Source organism: Stomoxys calcitrans, chromosome 2, assembly GCF_963082655.1.
Source record: "Stomoxys calcitrans chromosome 2, idStoCalc2.1, whole genome shotgun sequence".
NCBI classification, from domain to species: Eukaryota; Metazoa; Arthropoda; class Insecta; order Diptera; family Muscidae; genus Stomoxys; species Stomoxys calcitrans.
This window is the reverse complement of record NC_081553.1, coordinates 177,074,888-177,096,467: the sequence shown is the minus strand read 5'-3', so window position 1 is coordinate 177,096,467 and position 21,580 is coordinate 177,074,888. Positions and strand designations below refer to the sequence as shown.

General features: G+C 40.1%; 1 protein-coding gene across 11 annotated transcripts in view; it reads left to right on the top strand.

The window, feature by feature from the left end:
- Positions 1-21,580, top strand: part of LOC106081495 (dystrophin, isoforms A/C/F/G/H) — a 1,057,252-nt gene that overhangs the window by 258,490 nt on the left and 777,182 nt on the right. For all 11 annotated transcript variants that reach the window (XM_059362799.1, XM_059362798.1, XM_059362797.1 and 8 more), the window contains 2 exons: positions 17,479-17,642; positions 18,029-18,134. In XM_059362799.1, coding sequence (XP_059218782.1) covers positions 17,479-17,642; positions 18,029-18,134 — 270 coding nt within the window. The remainder of the gene's footprint in view (positions 1-17,478; positions 17,643-18,028; positions 18,135-21,580) is intronic.

Sequence of the window (21,580 nt, the reverse complement as noted above, 5' to 3'; positions counted from 1 at the left end):
GAGCCGCTAGAGGGCGCAATTATTATCCGCTTTGTCTGAAATTTTGTATGACGTGTTTTGTTATGACTCCCACAAACTGTGCCAAATATGGTTCAAATCGGTTTATAACCTGATATAGCTGTAATATAAACCGATCTGGGGTTTTGACTTATTGAGCCTCTAGAGGGCGCTACTATTATCCGCTTTAACTGAAATTTAGCATGACGTGTTTTGTTATGACTCCCACAAACTGTGCCAAATATGGTTCAAATCGGTTCATAACCTGGTATAGCTGTCATATAAACAGATCTGGGGTGTTGGTTTGTAGAGCCGCCAGAGGGCGCAATTATTATCCGGTTCGGCTAGGCACAACAACTGTGCCTAGTATGGTTCAAATCGGTCCAAAACCTGATATAGCTGTCATATAACCGATTTGGGGTGTTGACTTATTGAGCCTCTAGAATGCGGAATTATTATCCGCTTTGACTGAAATTTTGTATGACGTGTTTTGTTACGACTTCCAAAATATGTTCCAAATAGGGTTCAAATCGGTTTCTAACCTAATATAGCTGCCATATAAACCGATCTGGGATCTTGACTTCTTGAGGGCGCATTTATTATCCTATTTGGCTGAAATTTGCAACGGCTTCTCCCATGACCTGCAACATACGTGTCAAATATGGTCTGAATCGGTCTACAGCGTGATACAGCTCCCATATAAACCGATCTCCCTATTTTCGTCTTGAGCCCCTAAAGGACGTAATTTTTATTCAAATTGAATGAAATTTTTCACAACGACTTCTAGTATGGTCTCCAACATTCAGGTCGATTATGGTCCCAATCGGGCCATTACTTAATATAGCTCCAATAGCAAAGCAATTATTTTCTTTTATCCTTTACTGGCTTAAAAAGAGACACCGGCAAAAGAACTCAGCCCGACCAAATTTAGAACGTTTTTACTTCTTTTAACTTATTCTCTCTTATTACTTCCACTTCAACTGCAAGAGTTAATCTTAACTTCCCAGTCAGATCAATCAATATTTGTGCTACATATTATGGGCTAAAGCATACTTTTAGGCAACAAATTAAAAATAGCCTCATTTCTCTTTTTTGACGCTGTAGGCTAAACCAATATTTTGTCTGGGATATAGTAGATGTTTGAACAGCATTGATTTACAAAAAACTATAATCTCACAGGACATCGATTCTGTAATCAATCAAAGGCCACTTTTTGCCATTTAATGCCACTCGGATGTTTACTTTGTCATTGAGAAAAATTATTTGTTTACAATTGATACCACATACTAAAAGCCACTCAATGATAGCGAGTGAAATATACATACAAAACACTTTTTCATCCTTCTCTGCACTTTTTCTAAGTGAACCATACTGAATGGCAGAAAGTTAAATGGAAAATAAGTTTTTAAAGGAGAAAGAAAAAACAAAAACAAAAACACATTAAAAGTCCATAAAATTGTCTGGAATTAAATGTTCGAACAGCAAAGTTTAACTCAAAACAAACAAAACCATCGACACCATTATCATCTATAAACTGAATGACCACTAAAAATGGTTTTAAAAAGAAGCATAAACATTGGCTATCTCTATGGTGTTGGCCGTTAAAAGTTAAATAAAATCGTGTGTAGCTGTGTTTGTTTTGTCTCTCCGATATGGTAATTTGTTGCGGTTAATTTAAGGTGGGAACGATTGTTGAGAAATTTTTGTTTGATAGAACTTTTATGAGCACTTATTTGTAGTTTGCAATTGACAGTGTGAGAGGATGTTGATATATGCATTGCGCGAAAATAATTCCATTGAGGAGCAGCAGGCATAAACCTTTCATAGCAATGAGAGAACATTTTTTAAAACAAAATTTCGATAAAATTAACAAATTTCAATTAATTTTTTTATATAGACTAAAATTTCACAGAGACTAAATGTTAAAGGAATTTCCCTAAGGACAGGATTTTGATAAATTTATTTAACACTGAAGTTCAAACTCCAATAAATATTTTCAAAAGAGACTATTGCGGTTAGGGGAAAGTTTCCCATCTCTCTAAGAGACATACTTCAGGAAGCTTTACGTGCAACAGCGAAGTAGGCTATTCAAAGTGGTCTAGGTATAAATCAGTGCAAGACAGAAGAAGTTCTCTTCAGCATTAGAAACAAGTTGCCTACAGTGCAAGCTGTCTCCTTGGTAGAAGAGAATGATCCATTTACAAAAAGCGTAAAATGGATGTTTTACTGGACAGGAAATTAAACTTCAAATCCATCATTTTGGAAAGGGCAAAACACCTGCAAGAGTGCCATTGGCAAAAATTGGGGGGCGCATCATGCACTGGGTATATACTGAAGTTGTCAGACCTATAATGCTATATGGTGTTGTGGTCTGGTGGACGGCGCACTGTTCAATACTCAACCGGATACAAAAGGATGGCTACATCTAATGCCTCTGGACATTGTGGACATTGACAAATTGCTGCGACAATTGCCGTGAGGCTAAGTGAGCTTTCTCAGTGGTCATTTGGCGGTTACGGACACTGTTTTATCCTTGATACAATACAATATCTGATGTTCCAGGCTGTGTGGATTACACTCTACCCGAAATAAATGTCATTATTATCACAAAATATGGTTTAGAAATATGGAAGTATGGTAAAAAGGTATAGTAAACAAGTAAAATGCAAATTTTGCCCATGAACATTCCACTAAGGAACAGGATCAAACTTCTAATATATCAATGAGTGCAGTCCGATTCAAATTTAAGCTCATTGATAAGGGGCCTCCTTTTTACAGCCGTGTCCGAACCGCGTGCCACAGTGCGACACCTCTTTGGAGAGAAGTTTTACATGACCTCACAAATGTTGCCAGCATTAGGAGGGGAAAACCACCGCTGAAATTTTTTCTGATGGGCTCGTCAGGATTCGAACCCAGGCGTTCAGCGTCATAGGCGGACATGCTAACCTCTGCGCTACGGTGGCCTCTTACAAGTAAACAAGTAAAAAGGCATTAAGTTCTGCCGGGTCGAACTTTGAATACCACCACCTCGGGTATATATGTAAACCACCTTTCGGCATAATCCGATGAAAATGCATAATTTATGCCTCCATAGCGGCTTTATCTAAATATGATCCGATTTGGACCAAATTCGACACGGATATTGAGTTGTCTATTAAATACAAGTCATAGTTCAATTTTGTATAACAAAATATTGGTCTTTTTGGTAGCCATATCCAAATATAGACCTATCTGCCTAAAATAAGTCACTGTGCCTTTTATGAGACCAATCGAGAGATCTATATGGCAACTATATCTAAATATGGACCGATCTGGGCCAAATTGAAGACAGCTGACGAAGGGCCTAACACAACTCACTGTCCCAAATTTCGGCGAAATCGGACAATAAATGCGCCTGTTATGGGCCCAAAACCTTTAATCGAGAGATTGGTCTATACGGCAGCTATATCCAAATCTGGACCCATCTGAGCCAAATTGAAGAAGAATGTCGAAGGGCCTAACACAACTCACTGTCCCAAATTTCGACGAAATCGGATAAGAAATGTGCCTTTTATGTGTCCAAAACCTTAAATCGAGTGATCGGTCTATATGGCAGCTATGTCCAAATCCGGACTGACACAGGCCAAATTGAAGAAGTATGGCGAGGGGCTTAACTTAACTCACTGTCCCAATTTTCGGCGACATCGGACAATAAATGCGCCTTTTATGGGCCCAAAACCTTAAATGGAGAGATCGGACTATATGGCAGCTATATCCAAATCTGGACCGATTTGGGCCATATTGCAGAGGTATGTCGAGGGGCTTAACTTAACTCATTGTTCCAAATTTCGGCGACATCTGTCAATAAATGCGCCTTTTATGGGTCCAAAACCTCAAATCGAGAGATCGGTCTATATGACAGCTACATCCAAATCTGAACCGATCTGTGCCAAATTGCAGAAAGATGTCGAGGGGTCTAACACAACTCACTGTCCCAAATTTTGGCTAAATCGGATAATAAATGTGGCTTTTATGGGCCTAAGACCCTAAATCGGCTGATCGGTCTATATGGGGGCTATAACAAGATATAGTCCGATATAGTCCATTTTCGAATTTAACCTGCTTATGGACCAAGAAGGAATCTGCGCAAACTTTCAGCTCAATATCTCAATTTTTAAAGACTGTAGCGTGATTTCAACATCAACAGACGGACGGACAGACATAGCTAGATCGTCTTAGATTTTTACTCTGATCAGGAATATATATAATTTAGAGGATATACTTTATAAAAGATATTTCGAAGTGTTGCAAATGGAATGACAAAATGAATATACCCCCATCCTTCGGCGGTGGGTATAAAAACCGGTTGATTTTGGCAAGAAACCGATTTATCAAAAAAACGAAAAAACTAAAATTTTTTAGAAACCGATTAGAATATCGAGCTTACGAAACTTAAAACCCGGTTTCAAAAACCGAATTGATCACCCTTAGCTCAGACGATGTAGCAGGCAGTCCACACTGCCGTGAATATCTGGCATTTACATATATTAAAGAGAACATGGTCCGCTGTTTGGCCAAAGCTAAAGATCCTTCAACCTCACGGCTGTGGTCGGAGCAATGTCTATAGGCATTTAGTGCCGCATTTTATTCAGTGTATCAACTTGTGTAATGGCCAGTGCTGCTGTAATGTATAACCAACCAATCGTTTGGACCCATCTGAGTATTAGTTAGAAGGTGTAGAGGCAAAATTTTAGTTTTTCGACCTTACCAAAATGTTGGATTTGAAGTAAAAATCCTACAAAGAGACATTTGTTATGCGCTTTTCTCCTCTTAAGACCACCGCGATCGCCGTACATCGAACGCAATATATATATGGTATAGATGAGGAAGATAATTTTAATACCATATGGAATTGTTTTAGTGCTAATTCGCGATATAAATACCATACGGTATCAATTTTTTCTTTCGGTGTAGGTAAATTTTATCTTCTGCTGATAGGAATAATTTCTGTTTTCTTTCCATGGGAGTTTTGGTCGTAACCGTTGTAAAGGGTGTTTTTTTTGAGGTTAGGATTTTCATGCATTAGTATTTGACAGATCACGTGGGATTTCAGACATGGTGTCAAAGAGAAAGATGCTCAGTATGCTTTGACATTTCATCATGAATAGACTTACTAACGAGCAACGCTTGCAAATCATTGAATTTTATTACCAAAATCAGTGTTCGGTTCGAAATGTGTTCAAATTTTGACAAATTTTGTTCAGCGATGAGGCTCATTTCTGGTTGAATGGCTACGTAAATAAGCAAAATTGCCGCATTTGGAGTGAAGAGCAACCAGAAGCCGTTCAAGAACTGCCCATGCATCCCGAAAAATGCACTGTTTGGTGTGGTTTGTACGCTGGTGGAATCATTGGACCGTATTTTTTCAAAGATGCTGTTGGACGCAACGTTACGGTGAATGAACACATTTCGAACCGAACACTGATTTTGGTAATAAAATTGAATGATTTGCGTTGCTCGTTAGTAAGTCTATTCATGATGAAATGTCAAAGCATACTGAGCATCTTTCTCTTTGACACCATGTCTGAAATCCCACGTGATCTGTCAAATACTAATGCATGAAAATCCTAACCTCAAAAAAATCACCCTTTATATTGGGGGCGGGCTGCAATGGTTAGCACATTCTGTCTTGGCTTCTTTCTGGTGTACGGAACATAGTTGGCGGAGGTTTCAATCATCGGGTATGAGTTCTTCTTGCCAGTACTCGCAGTCGAACACTAGTAGGCGTGTCGCCTCCGGTCTTCAATAGTTCAGCAGGCAACCCATTGTCTCCTGCTGCCTTGTTGTTCTTCAGTCGGGTCACATCTACTTGGACCTCATTGTGTCTAGACATTATTGATTCTATGCTATCATCGGACTATCCTTGTCACCATCGGAAACTACAATAGCAGTATCTGTTGACAGATTTTCTTCTTTGTATCTACAAGAGGATAGCCCGTACCATAGCCATCGATTTGGTGTTTGATTCTTTGGTAAAATTTTCGGACTTAATTCTCACTCCTGTGCATTTCGATTCGCTTACGTCTTTCTACTTACATTTTTTCTAGGGAATAAACGTTTCTCCTCTCTTTTCTTCTTTTGGTACCTCACCCTCGCATTGTGGGTTGTTACTGATTAGTTGAAATTTCCGGAATTTATGCTGACTCCTTAACATCTCGATTTGCTCACTCTTATATCTTTCTAGTCCCCTTTTTTCTACGGAATAGACGTTCCTCCTTTTTATGCGCATTATGGCTTGGCTCTCATCCATCGGAGCAAAGCTGGAGACTAGGTATTTCAGTCTTACCACACATTAACAGCCAAAGTCACGCCTCGTGTCATGGCAGCTATAGTATAGTTCGTCACCGTTTGGTGTTATTGTGACGCCATGTCCGACCCATCGCACTTCCTGTAAGGCGGTAACATCTGCCTGGTCCTATTTACGTTTGCGTGGGTCCGTAACTTTTGGAGAGTCAGTTTTTACTATTCTCTTGTTTCTCCAAGTAATCTTTATAGTTTCCCGGGGGCGTGCTACTGGCTCAGCGCCCTTACCGGATTGGTAATGTGGGATGAAACCATAAGTGTAGAAAGGCCGCTGGGAGTGGGCCAAATTTGAAAAATTTCACTTTTTTTTTGCAAAATTTTATAATTTTATTTTTTACCCACAAAAAAAAAAGGTTTGCTTCGATAATGAATCCAAAATATATCCCTCGATGTTGTGAGCCGCTTACTCCAAGATCTGACGCTCGCCCCCAGGCTCCCCTATCCTGGGAACCGACGATTATGTTGCCATTGGTTATTTGAAAGCGCCAATAACTCCCTTGTCTTATCGAGTATAATTGACACTCAGTATTTAAAAAAGAGTCAGTGCCATCTGACCCCGCATTTAGTCTCTCCTCTCGAAATCGCTGAGACGAAGCTTTCCACTATCTGCAACCTTGTGGACGCGCCCGGCAGTTTTATGCTAAGTTTCCCATGATAGCGATGAAAACCACCCAAGTGGGAGCTCAAAGTTCCAGTTAGGGTTGCGGAGTCGACCGGAGTCGAGTTTTCGAGGCTGGAGTCGAAGTAGGAGTCGGACTATTGAGCGGGAGTTGGAGTTTGGTTCGGAGTTTAGCACGTTTGCTCCGACTCCGAACCGTTCTCCTACTCCGGCTTAATACTCCGACTTGGACTCCGAGGACTATACTCCGCAGCCCAGGTCCCAGCCCGTGTTTTTTCTCACAGTTATCCCGTGTCAGCAGGGCCAGCTGCAAGATGGCCATTGACAAATGTTAAGGGTGTAAACAGCGTGTCGGGCACTGGGTATATACTGCAGTTGCTATATGGTGTTGTGGTCTGGTGGACGGTGCTTCAAAGTGTATCAGGGATAACATAGTGTTCATGCTTTATATACATGTCCTATGCCATTCATACCCAGCACCATAAATCAGTTTAAATCTTGGAATCCTGCGTTCATGAACCAAGCTAGCATAAACCCAAGGTTTCTTGATAAAAAACACCTACACTCTCATTGCTATAAGTTGGCAATGTAGTTCCCATACAAACTGATCTCCCGTCATGTTCAATAAAAGGCGCCTTAGTAAAATTGAAACATGAATGAACGCAAATAGCCTTAGGCATATTGTTTCATTAAAAGTTTTTTTTAAGCTTAACATATTTTTTTATACCCTACACCACATGATGGGGGTACACTAATTTCGTCATTCCGTTTGTACACCTTGAAATATTCATGTATGACCCCATAAAGTATATATATTCTTGATCGTCGTAATATTCTAAGTATAGCCATGTTCGTCCGTCTGTCCGTACGTTCACGCAAAATTTCGAAGGAGTAAAGCCAGGTGCTTGAAATTTTGCAAAAATACTTCTATCAGTGTAGGTTATGGCAAATCGGTTCATGCTTTGATACAAACCGATCTTGGGTTTGATTATCCAATTTGGCTAAAATTTTGCAACTAGTTTTTTGGTATTAACTTCCAACAATTGTGCCAAGTATGGCTTGATATATTGGGTTGCCCAAAAAGTAATTGCGGATTTTTTAAAAGAAAGTAAATGCATTTTTAATTAAACTTAAAATGAACTTTAATCAAATATACTTTTTTACACTTTTTTTCTAAAGCAAGCTAAAAGTAACAGCTGATAACTGACAGAAGAAAGAATGCAATTACAGAGTCACAAGCTGTGAAAAAATTTGTCAACACCGACTATATGAAAAATCCGCAATTACTTTTTCAATAGTTGCCTTATAAACCCAACTACCGTTTAGACTTTTTGAGCCTCTAGAGGGCGCAATTGAAATTTTGCACGTGTAGTTTTGGTATGACTTTCAACAACTGAGGCATGGTGTAACCAGTCCATAACCTGAAATCGCATTCATAGAAACCAATCTTCTGATTTGACTTCTTGAGCATCTGGAGGGCGAAATTCTCATTAAATTTGGCTGAAATTTTGCATAGGTCTAAGTATTGCTTCCAACAACTGTCTGGTCGGGGACCAGATAGAATACGTGTTTGTTGAACTATCTTCAAATCGTGAGAAAGTTTTACTTGGTTGTATCTATCCACCGAATAATACGATTGACATACATGGGCTTCAGGTTGTACTGGAGTCCGTAACACTGGGTTATACTGGTGTTATAATCACTGGGGACTTTAACTCAAACATACTTATAGATTCAACTCTGACTGATGCTGACTGTTGACACTTGGCCTATTCTTCACCAACAATACAAACCCCACACATTTTACGTCAACCGTCAATACACTCTTAGATTTGTTCTTTGTCAATAATTCTTTGAAGATATCATTGTATGATCGGATTTCTGTTCCATGTTTCTCTAAGCATGATCGGATTTATCTCGTCTACGATTTTGTTTTGCGGGAGGAAGAGAAGGACATATCTTATCGTGACTACGGTAATTTGAATTATGAACATTTAGTTGGTATGGTCTACCAGGTGAACTGGGATAACGTATTTACACTTTTAACTGTCGATCAGCAGACGGCTTTCATGATGGATAACATTTTATGTCTCTATGATGCAACAGTTCTAATACGGATTAAAAGGGCTTCGGCCAAAACAAAGCCATGGTTCAATTCAAGAATAAAGGCGTTTATCGGGGATAGGGATTTGGCTTACAGTAGATGGAAGCGTTTCAAGTTTCCAGAGTTGAAAGAAGAATTCCATGAAGCCAGGAGGAAAGTTAACTGTTTTAAAGGGTGATTTTTTTGAGGTTAGGATTTTCATGCATTAGTATTTGACAGATCACGTGGGATTTCAGACATGGTGTCAAAGAGAAAGATGCTCAGTATGCTTTGACATTTCATCATGAATAGACTTACTAACGAGCAACGCTTGCAAATCATTGAATTTTATTACCAAAATCAGTGTTCGGTTCGAAATGTGTTCATTCACCGTAACGTTGCGTCCAACAGCATCTTTGAAAAAATACGGTCCAATGATTCCACCAGCGTACAAACCACACCAAACAGTGCATTTTTCGGGATGCATGGGCAGTTCTTGAACGGCTTCTGGTTGCTCTTCACTCCAAATGCGGCAATTTTGCTTATTTACGTAGCCATTCAACCAGAAATGAGCCTCATCGCTGAACAAAATTTGTAAAAATTTTAACACATTTCGAACCGAACACTGATTTTGGTAATAAAATTCAATGATTTGCAAGCGTTGCTCGTTAGTAAGTCTATTCATGATGAAATGTCAAAGCATACTGAACATCTTTCTCTTTGACACCATGTCTGAAATCCCACGTGATCTGTCAAATACTAATGCATGAAAATCCTAACCTCACAAAAATCACCCTTTATTAATGCGGCTAAAATTAAGAATTATTCTTCAAGATATGATTGCGCAGTGGGCTCGAAGAGTAAGTAGAAGGTGATACATGACATCGGAGTGTGTAAACCCAAGTAAAACACTCGATACCATACAATAGATGAACTCAACAGGACCATCGTAAGCGTAATGGGCCGGCTTTCGTTTTTTATGCCCGTAGTATTTTTGAGTTTAGATGTGTTAACCATGAGGAAGTTTATGAGAGTTTTGTTCGTGTTAAGTCAAATACAATAGTCTTGGACGGAGTTGATCCGAGATTTGTAGGAATGTTACTTCCATATCTCCTACCGTACTTTACGTACCTGTTTAATTCAATTTTGAGCTCCAGTGTGTATCCTATTATTTGGAAGCATGCTAAGATTATCCCCATTCCCAAATCCAATGATTATCAGCTGATATCATTTTCTCTCTAAGGTTTTCGAGAAAATTATTCATGTACAGATGTCGGTATATCTTCACCAAGAGTCCCTGTTGTCGGAAAGACAGTCCGGCTTCCGTTCTGTTCATAGTAACATTACGGCGTTGGTTGAAATGGTTGAATCGATCAGAGATGACAATGATGAGAACAAAATTGGCTTTCTGGTTCTTTTGGATCACTCCAAAGCTTTCGACACGGTTGATCACCTGAATTTGTGCATGAAACTACGGAATTTTTTTAACTTCACATCAACGGCAACGAGTCTGATTATGTCGTATCTGAGCGATAGACGGCAGTCTGTATACGCAGGGAATATATTATCTAACCCCTTGTTCGTACATAAGGGGGTTCCCCAAGGCTCGATTACAGGTCCACTTATTTTTTCATTATATGCAAACGACTTGCCTCGTCAACTAGCACACGGTCAGTTTATGATGTCAGCATACATCATGTGATGTGCAGATTTTTCAAAGCGGCTTTGTGGACAATGTAGACGACTGCCTAAGTAAACTTAACGCGGACCTACATCGCGTTAAGACTGGGCGACTATTTGGACTTAGTTTGAACAATCTTCTTAATACCAGATTATTAATATTTTTTCATAAGATTATTGTGAAAAAGAAACCCAGATATTTGTTTGGAAGACTGAGATTTGCCCAATCTGATAGAGGACGAAAGTGAATACCTTTTAGAAGACGGAGTCTTATGCCTGAACGACAATATTATATTAGCAACATACTTCTTTGGAATAATCTACCACACGATATTCAATGCATCAGCAACACGATTACATTTAAAGAACGGCTTATTAAATTTTTCTCATAAATAAATAAATCGGTTCATATCCTTATACAGCTGTCATAAGCCCGATCTCCCAATTTGACTTTTTGAGCCTCTGATTTTCCGATTCGCCTGAAATTTTGGAGGTTGTATTTTTCTAAGACTTCTAACATTCATGACAAATACGGTCCATATCGGTCAAAAACTTGATATACCTCATATATTCCAAGAAGTTATTCAAAGAACTTGACAAATGCGGTCCATGTTGGAGGCATATAAGATTCGTCCCATGCCGAAATTGGCACGGTTTTTCTTGTTTACTTCAGAAAACTTGCATAGGGGTCTCCCTGTTGCATCCCCAAAAGATATGCAACACTTTTCTCATGAAAATTTCATTAATGACATAAGTCTGGCAGGGAATAGAGTTGTACGAGCTTAACAATGACCACAGGATAGAATAAAGCACTGCATAAAAACAAATTAAAATGTTTTGAATGCTTTTTTTTATTTCCTTCACACATACTTTCACACACACAAAAATTTTATTTGTTTGCTGGTTTATTGTCGACTATAGGACCATACAGTGAAAGTAGAGTCTTATGTTATCCCCAAGCGTTAGAATACTTTGTTGCTTAAAGTTTTTTCTTGGCAATACAAAAGTCAACATATTGTTTTGTCTAATTGCAACTCTGGTAAGTACAAGTACTTTAAATTTTAGTACTCTTTTTATTGCCTTTTATTGTGGTCCACTCTCATGGTGTCCTGAATAAAACATTCATTTTAGACTTTGTCTAGGTATTTTCATTGCATTCTTGAATAGGGGCCTTAGATCTATTCCATTATGTAGTTATTTCAAACGATACAAGAGCACATTGTTTTGTCCCTTTGAAGTTTAGCATTTTTATGGAAGAATCCCATGTGAGGTGTGTGCAGAATGCAAATCTAGGCTATAAAAGAGAAGTGTTTCTATCCCACGTAGTTTGCAGAGAAGTAACTACAAACTTGGTTGTAGTTTTCGTTGTTAGCAAACTTGATTTGCATTTTTTTTTCGTTGGAAGCTAAAAAGCCTTTGGGCTAATTGGCTTCAAACGAATTGGGCTTCGACGAATCTTATGTATTCTGTAACATGGATCGCATGTTTTAAGTTCCTTGGATGATACACTTATATTGCTTACCAGCTTAAACCAATGTTTTTATACCCACCACCATAGGATCAAGTCATTGCGTTCTTGACAACTCGAAATATGTTTCTAAGACCCCATAAAGTATATATATATGCTTGATTGTCTTGACATTCTGGGTCGATATAGCCATGTCCGTCCGTCCGTGTGTCGAAATCACGATAGCGGTCGAACACGTTAATCTAGCCACTTGAAATTTTGCAAATGGGCCATATCGGCCCATTGCACAAAGTGTTCTGTGATGACTTCCAAAAATTGTGCCAAGTACATTTCAAATCGGTCTATAGACCTATCTCTCGATTTGACTTCTTGAGCCCACGGAAGCTACGATTTGGCTGAAATTTTGCATTTGGTGTTCTCCCATATAAACCAATCTCACGATTTGACTTCTATGCGCTTCAACTAAATTTAGTTTGTATAAATTTTTAGCAGAATCCATGGTGGTGGGTTCCCAAGATTCGGCCGGCCTATTTCAAATAGAAAAGCAAAACAACAAAAACCCTTTTAAGAGTCTCAACAATGGTGTGTTAATTGTATTGGGGCGGGCTGCAATGATCGCGATTTCGGTCTTTGCCAGGGGCCTCATCAGCTTGCGATGCCACCACGAGATATCATGCTTCCACCAAGAGATTACATGGTAGAATCATGCCCTTTGAATGAAACGTTGGTTCTTATTATTCAACCTTTTCTTATAGCGCAGGAAGAAAAAATTTAAATCTAACAGCTAACATCTCTTCAAAAAGATATATTACTTCAGCAACACACACAAAGTCCAAAATGGCATCGTAAGTTGATGAAGCCTCAGCAAAGGCCGAATACACGAATACAGCCTGCCCCCAATACATTTAACACACCACAATTGCTGAGATTTTTGTTGTTTTACGCAAAAACGGAAGAAATTTTCATCCTATTTGTATTATGCTCAGAAGGTGTTAAATAAATCAAATTATCATGAGCGATGTATATGGGATCTTCATAAGGTAGTAGGTCGATGGAGACCACACTTGGCACACTGGGAGCCATAAAAGAACATCACATGCATAATTTAACCTTAATTTGTAAAAAAAAAGTCAAATCTGACGACCGGTTAATATGAAACCTATAACAACGAACGTATTCATTATGACCATAGTAGGCAAGTATATTTGAAGAATTACTCACGTAAAGGAGGTGGAGGCCACCATAGCGCAGAATTTAGCATGTCCGCCTATGACGCTGAACGCCTGGGTTCGAATCCTGGCGAGACCATCAGAAAAAATTTTCAGCGGTGGTTTTCCCTCCTAATGCTGGCAACATTTGTGAGGTACTATGCCATGTAAAACTTCTCTCGCACTGTGGCACGCCATTCGGACTCGGCTATATAAAAGAGGCCCCTTATCGTTGAGCTTATACTTGATTCGGACTGCTCTCATTGATATATGAGAACTTTGCCCCTGTTCCTTAGTGGAATGTTCATGAGCAAAATTTGCATTTACTCACGCAAAGTGCTCAAGATGTTAATGGGAAATGAAAATTCCGAACCTACATTTGTAAAACTTGCCACATTGGATATGGTATCATATAGATTTTTTAGCTAATATTTTTGGCGTCACTGGTTTGAACAGCTTATGCTCGTTTCGTTTTTTGTTTGACTGTAAAACTTCTTTAGTTTGGTCTACAATTTAACCATGAATCGTTTTACAAACGATCAAAGTTTGCAAATTATTGAGTTTTATTATCAAAAAACAGAGCACCTGTTAAGAAAGTTCATCGCACGCTTCTTCTATTTTACGACGAACCTCATTTTTGGCTCAATGGATACGTAAATAAGTAGATTTGTCGAGTGAAGATCAGCCAAAAGCATTGCAAAAGCTACCAATACATCCCGAAAAAGTCGCAGTTTGGTGCGGTTTATGTGCTGGTGGCATCATTGGACCGTACTTCTTCAAAGATGATGCGATTCTTAACGTAACTGTGACTGGCGAGCTCTACCGTGAGATAATATTCAACTTTTTTGCCCAAGAAACTTGAATACATTTCGCCAACAATCAAGGCTTGAGATCTAATTTCTTTGGAGTGCATTTTTAACATTCATTCGCATCGCCCTGGTTTACAAGCCCTATGTGAGACATAGGTGCGTGAGGATACAGATCCAATGAATTTTCACATTCTTGGGTATTACACCCTCTCACTTTTTATTTCTCACAGAAGTCTTGTGGTATATGTCCGTAACGATGTAGTATTCCAAAGACGGCAACACCTGGACTTACAGGATCCAAAATTTGGCTCTCTGTGGGTCAGGATGGGAACACACGAAAATGAGGGCTTCCTTTAATGGCTTCGACGCTCTTTCCGATTCTATAACGAGAATTTTGGAGGATTTTCCGGACACGAATGTCGAGTATTAAGCAGATACCTGCCATCACGGCCCAAACCTGCGAGGCCCAAGGTCCAAGGGTGAATACAATGCGTCTACCAACGCCCCCCCCTACCAACGTCCCCCATATGTGGTAACCCACATATGGGGGGCAATTTGATCCCACGTATTTGGACGTGTTCACCTCCTTGGTTAGGAGCGGAGCACTACCTAAAACTCCTTCCGATCTATGGGTCACGGCACCCGGTTGAAAACGCAACTCCACGCCGAACTTATGCTCTACCCGCGATTTGGGTACAAACCACAGCCACCACGTTGCTCCCCACTGGGGCCTCACCATTGTCAGGCTGGAACCAAAGTTCCAGGGGCTCCTGACACCCGTGGTACCAGATTAAAGTCTCCGATCAGACTTAAAGCCTTAAAAAACTACTACCAGTTGAACCCCAAACAGTTACGGACTGGTCACCTGAATGGGAAAAAATCACCCTACGCCGACCTCAGCCAGCATACAAAAGTATGCATCAAACATACAACCAGACAATATACACAAAACACAAACAGGACACGGCAGCCCTCACGGGCTACGCCACATAAATCAGCAACAACATGGGACTTTACAATCAACGAGGCCACCCTCACGGGTGACCGATCACAACCACAACAGCTAAGGGAATCAGCAATGGGCAAACACCGCTGCATCAACATGGGCAAGGCAGGTGCCAGGCCATGTAATGCGCAGCACCAAATCACACAGTCGCGCCAGCACAGCAACACCTCGTTATGGATAACTAGCGTGCATTCATACCTCCACTAAGTCTAGTCCGCCTCCTAAGAAATACTTCCCGGGAAAAGGTGGCCAGCCTTGCAACAGTCGTCTCGTCCTCAAGGGCCCTTCTGAAATCCCACACCGCCTCGCTAATCCCCATCGCGTCTAAATCACTAATGTCTGCATAGTACGGGCATTCTGTCAGTACATGCCTCCTGTCCTCAGGTCTCCCACAGTTGCACAAATCAGTCGAAGACAGGCTCCTCTGATGCAAAAATGCATTAAAGGAACCATGTCCCGTCAGTATGAAGCCCAGACTTAGGCCGAAGCCAAAGTCCGGGCGGTCTCGTACGAACGTCGCGTCAGGAATAAATTCGTAAGTCACCCGACCATTGTCACTGTTCGTCCATCTAGTCCTCCAACTATATCAAGACGCTCCAAAAGGAGTGTCTTGAGCCGCCTAATTTCCCCTCCTGCAAGCTCCGAAGCGGTGAGCCAATCCTCACGCACTAATGGTATTCCCTTTTTCACACTATGCAGAACGGCCATGTAACTCACGAGTAAGTCAAGCGGGGGCACGCCAAGCAATACCTGTAGTGCATCTGTCGAAACAGTCCTGCACACAGGCAAGCAAGCCAGCATTGCCACCCTCTGACAAGAGAGGATCTTCTTCCGTCCTAAGACAGTCGCAGCAATTCCGTGTCATACAGGCGCTCCATAAGTTGCACAAGCAACAAATAGACCAACATATATGGACCGAACAGCGTGACGACTAAGACCCCAATCACTTCTCAGAACACGCTTAATCATGCCGGCTACTCCAGTCATCTTCTCCTTCTCCCGATCGTTGTCGCTAGGGATTTTAATGTCCATAACTCCTCTTAAATTTCCCATTCGGGCCACACGACTCCGGAGGGCCAATACGCCGAGCTCTTTGCCGCTCAGAATGAACCGACACACATTCCGTGTGTCAAAGGACAACAGATAAATACCCTTCATCTTTTCTTAACTTTGCATCCTGAAAAGTACGAAGTTAGTACTTGCACCTCTTGGAAACTCCGATCATTGCATTATTTTAGCATCTTTTTCGTATTCTACCCTTCGTGCCGCCCCAAAGTGGGGAAGTAAAAGCTTTTGGTCGTTTATAAAAAGAGTGAAGGGTAACTCATTGGCTATATCTACCGCCATGGTGGACCCCAGAGCTGGTTTCTCTAAGGAAGGACTACAGAAAACTCTTCAATAGAGCAAAATCCACAAGAGCACCACAGGATTGGGACATCTATAAGGCTGAGTTAAGAAAGTATAAGGGCGAGCTGAGAAAGGCTCAGGAAAAATCCTGGGCAGAATTCTGCGGCTTCGTGGAGAATATATCTGAGACCTCTAAGCTAGAGAAGATTCTGTCCTATTACGATGGGGTATATTCAGAAGTCAGAGAATATGTGGACAATGTCTAGTGAGGAAACAATAGAACTACACGTTGATACACATTTCACGGGAAATTCTCCAATGGACAACGTGGCGCCAGAGGTTGTCACTGCTATGCATTCGTCGGAGCTTATTAGGGAAATTGTGTCTGAGCCGAAGATCCTTTGGGCGATAAGAAGTTTCGACTTCTTTAAGTCGCCAGGCCTTGATGATGTATCACCGGTTCAATTACAAGCTGAGATATACTCTGTTTGTATCAGAATGTCATATATACATGTGGGATGGAGGGTCATTTCCATTTCGAAAGCAGGAAGACAATGGCGAAGAAAAAGTTATTCAAGAAGAGTACACTCTAGTTCTTGCTTTTCTTCTTGATTGCGTTTCTAACTATAACAACCTGATCCACATTGGTGGTATCAGTTAACTTTGAATTGTCGTTCTTTAAATTTCTTAAATTCTTGCCACCAGTCCAAGTATAACACATTTACGTGGTATTAATTTATATACATAAATTGTAATGAATTGCTGCTTTTGCCCATTTCGTTTCCGATATATTTATGAAGAATTACTATAAATAATAAATACCCTGGATTTTATTGTTTTCTCATATCAAAACCACAAAGAAAACATATTTCAATTTTCCATTTTCTTATTCTTTCATTACCTTTTTTTATTTGCACAGAATACAACGACGAGCCCAGCGGCACTGGAGCATTGGCTGGCAGCTTTGACAAGTCCGTATTGCAAATATCCGATTGGTTGACGTGGGAACAGAACATGATCAAAATCCAAAGTGTGTCAGTCGATGATGTCGATGCTGTTCGCATGGCCATAGAAAAACAAGAGGTAAGTAAGCCAAAAGGCATTGTGGGTGGAGGGGAGGAGTGGGGAAAGGTAAGGAATAACAAGGACATGTGGTAATGTGGGCAGCATACCAAGACATTTTCCTTGGCCTGTTTTTCATTAATTTAACCACCCAACCCCCCACTTTTGCCGTTTTTATGGAAACATAAGCAATGCGACTGCAGAGGCTTTATTTTGATGTCAAATGGAATTAGACCAACAAAAAAAAAAAAAAGAAACACAACATAACAGCAGAAAACTTTAAATTAAAGCTAGCACAAACTTCTGGTTTTCTATTGTTATGACTTTATATTAATTTGTTTTGATTTGTTTTTTTTTTTTTCTTTTGTTTATTATAAACAACTTTGTTTTTTTAATCTCCATTACAGAAAGTTTTGCATGAATTGAAAATGAAAAAACCCCAACTTAATGAGTTGGTTCATACCGCTGAGATTTTGAAGGGAGACACAAAACGGCAGCAATTGCAGGAAAAGGGTAAGTGAGAGATCAAAATTGTAAACTTTTGAAAATGCAAAACATTGCAAGGCAACATAAATTAATTAAAAAAAGTGCTTGATAATAGAAATATCATTTAAATATGTGCCATACATAGGCTTTGATATGCTTTGCAGCAGCATTACTGATATGTTGCTCTCACTTAGCAACATATAAAATCGAAATTTAAAGTGCATATTTATACTAGTTGCTTTACTTTACTTTAATTGGCTATGACAGAATATTTGTTCCACTAGCCGAACGTAAAATAGCGTTCCAAGCGCCTCGATCTTCTGCGCTCAGTCTAAAATCTCTGACACCAAGTTTCGAGGTGTCTCCCACAACCTGATCTTTCCATCGGACTTTTGGTCCCAGTTTGCGTGTACCACTGTGTTTGCCTTCAAAAGACTTCTTTGCTGGAGCTTCTTCATCCATTCTGACAACATGACCTAGCCAACGCAGCCGTTGTAATTTGATGCGTGTAACTATGCTATTGTCGTCATACAGCTCGTGGTTCATTCGTCGCCTATATTCTCCATTAACGCAAACGCAAACTGGTCCATATATTTTACGAAGAATCTTTCTCTTAAATACTCCAAGCACCGCCTCATCTGCTTTCACAAGTACCCATGCTTCAGAACCATATAACAGCACGGGTAGTATCAGAGTCTTGTATAGTGTAATCTTCGTCTGTCGAAAGGTGGCCTTGTTTCTAAACTGCTGACTTAGTTTAAAGTAGCATTTGTTTGCCAGTATTATTCTTCGCTTAATCTCAAAACTGGTGTCATTGGTTTCGGTTACGGCGGTGCCGAGGTACATAAAGTTACTGTCTGTCTCAAAGTTGTGGTTCCCAACCCATTTTCTTTATCTGCTCGGTTTTGCAAGGCTTTTTGGGAGTTGAAACCATTCATCGTCGACATAGGCGAGTAGCATATGTTCTCTTGTGATTAGTGTGCCATATCTATTCACATCTGCATCTCGTATAATCTTCTCCAACAGGATATTAAAGAGATCACACGATAGGTTGTCTCCTTGTCTGAAACCTCGTTTGGTATTTAATGGTTCGGAGAGATTTTTTCCTATTCTTACTGAGGAACGCGTATCAGCAAGTGTCATTCTGCAAAGTCTTATTGATTTTGCAGGGATACCAAACTCAGACATGGCTTGAAATACCTTTGAACGTAAAGAAGTAACGAAAACGGCTTTGTAGTCAACAAAGAGATGGTAGGTGTTGAGTTGTCCTTCCGGGGTCTTTTCCTGGATTTAGCGCAGTGTGAATATCTGGTCCAGGGTGGATTTATCAGGCCTAAAGACGCATTGATAGGGCCCAATTATCTCATTGCAAATTTACAAATTTTGCCCATGAACATTCTACTAAGGAACGGGGGCAAACTTCTCACATATCAATGAGTGCAGTGCGATTCAAGTTTAAGCTCAATGAAAAGGAGCCTCCATTTTATAGCCGAGACCGAATAGCGTTTCGCAGTGCGACATCTCTCTGGAGAGAAGTTTTACATAGCATAGTACCTCACAAATATTGCCAGCATTAGGAGGGGAAAAGCACCACTGAAAAATTTTTGTCTGATGGTCTCGCCAGGATTCGAACCCAGGCGTTTAGCGTCATAGGCGGACATGCTAACCTCTGCGCTACGGTGGCCTCTCATTGACTTTAGGTTTTAATCTTTCACACAGTACGCTCAAGAGTATCTTTTATGCGATGGGGAGGAGACTTATTCCTCTGTAGTTGGCACATTCCGTCTTGTCTCCTTTCTTGTGTACGGGACATAGTATGCTGAGGTTCCTATCATCGGGTATGCGTTCTTCTAGCCAGATTGCGCAAATAAGCTGATGCATACGCCTTATGAGCGTGTCGCCTCCGGTCTTAAATAATTCTGCGGGTAACCCGTCGGCTTCTGCTGCCTTGTTGTTCTTTAGTCGGGTCACTGCTACTTGGACCTCATTCTGATTAGGAGTTAAACATTCTATACCATCATCAGGGATTGGTTCTGCGTTATCCTCTTCGCCATTGTTACTAGTTGCTTATGAAATAGAATTTCGGTGAAAATTCTTTAAAAATGAGATTTTTGAGGACATATTTTTGAAAACAATTTTCGACTATATTTCCATAAAAATAAAATCACTGTGAAATTTTCTAAGAAAATAAAATTATTCGTTTTGCGTATCCTTTGTTTGGTTACAAAATTAACGGGCGATTTTTTAAGAGCTATATAGAAGTTTTCAAAAAATAAAAACACAAAATTAAAAAAAAATTAATGAAATCTGTTTTGAATCGATAGTAGGGTCCACATAATTTTAAATTTGAAGTTTATTTTATGCACATGTTGACCGTGACTGCGCCTCAAATGGTCCATCCGTTTAGTCTATACAGAGCCCCACATTGCCCCACAAAAAATAGTCTAAAGGCCTTAAATCGCACGATCTAGGCGGCCAATTGACCGGTTCCGAACGTGAAATAAAATGTTCACCGAACTCGCCTCTCAATAAGCTTATGGATACGCGTGCTGTGTGGCATGTGGCACCGTCTTGCTGAAATCACATGTCATGCAAGTCAAGCTCTTACGGTAGCGCTCACAATACGAAGTTACATTACGATTCGCATCATCTTTGAAGAAGTACGGTCCAATGATGCCACCAGCCCACAAACTGCACCAAACTACGACTTTTTCTGAAAGCATTGGTAACTCTTGCAATGCTTCTGGCTGATCTTCACTCCAATATAGACAATTCTGCTTATTTACGTAACCATTGAGCCAAAAATGAGCTTCGTCGTAAAATGGAAGAAGCGCACGATGGACTTTCTTAACAGAGCACGCATTTTCATAAAAAAAATCAATAATTTGCAAGCGTTGTTCGTTTGTAAGACGATTCGTGGTTAAATTATAGACCAAACTGAATATGTTTGACGATGAAACAAACCACGAAACGTGTATGAGCTGTTTAAACCTGTGTTGCCAAAAAGATAATAGCTAAAAAAGCACCCTTTATTTTATTTGTTGTTGGATTCATCCAGCTTAGACCAATGATCTTTATTTGTTGCTTCTATTTCAAATAGAAAAGCAAAACAACAAAAACCCTTTAAAGAGTTTTCTGCTATGTGGTGTGTTAAATGTATTGGGTGCGGGCTACAATGATCGGTATAGCAAGTTTTGGCTTTGTGTGTGCGTTGTTGATGCTAGATGTCTTTTTAAAGAAATGTTGGCTGTTGATTCTTGATTTTTGATGTTTTTCGTACTTCGTATACGAAAACAATTTACATATTCTTATTTTATTCGAAGGCCATTGCACTGCTCACTAATTAGTGAGTAGGTGGAAACATGCAATCTTTTGGTGGCATAGCAATCTGATGAGCCCTCGGGCAAAGGGTGAAATCGCGGTCATTGCAACCCGCCCATAATAAATTTAAAACACCACATAGCTGAGATTGT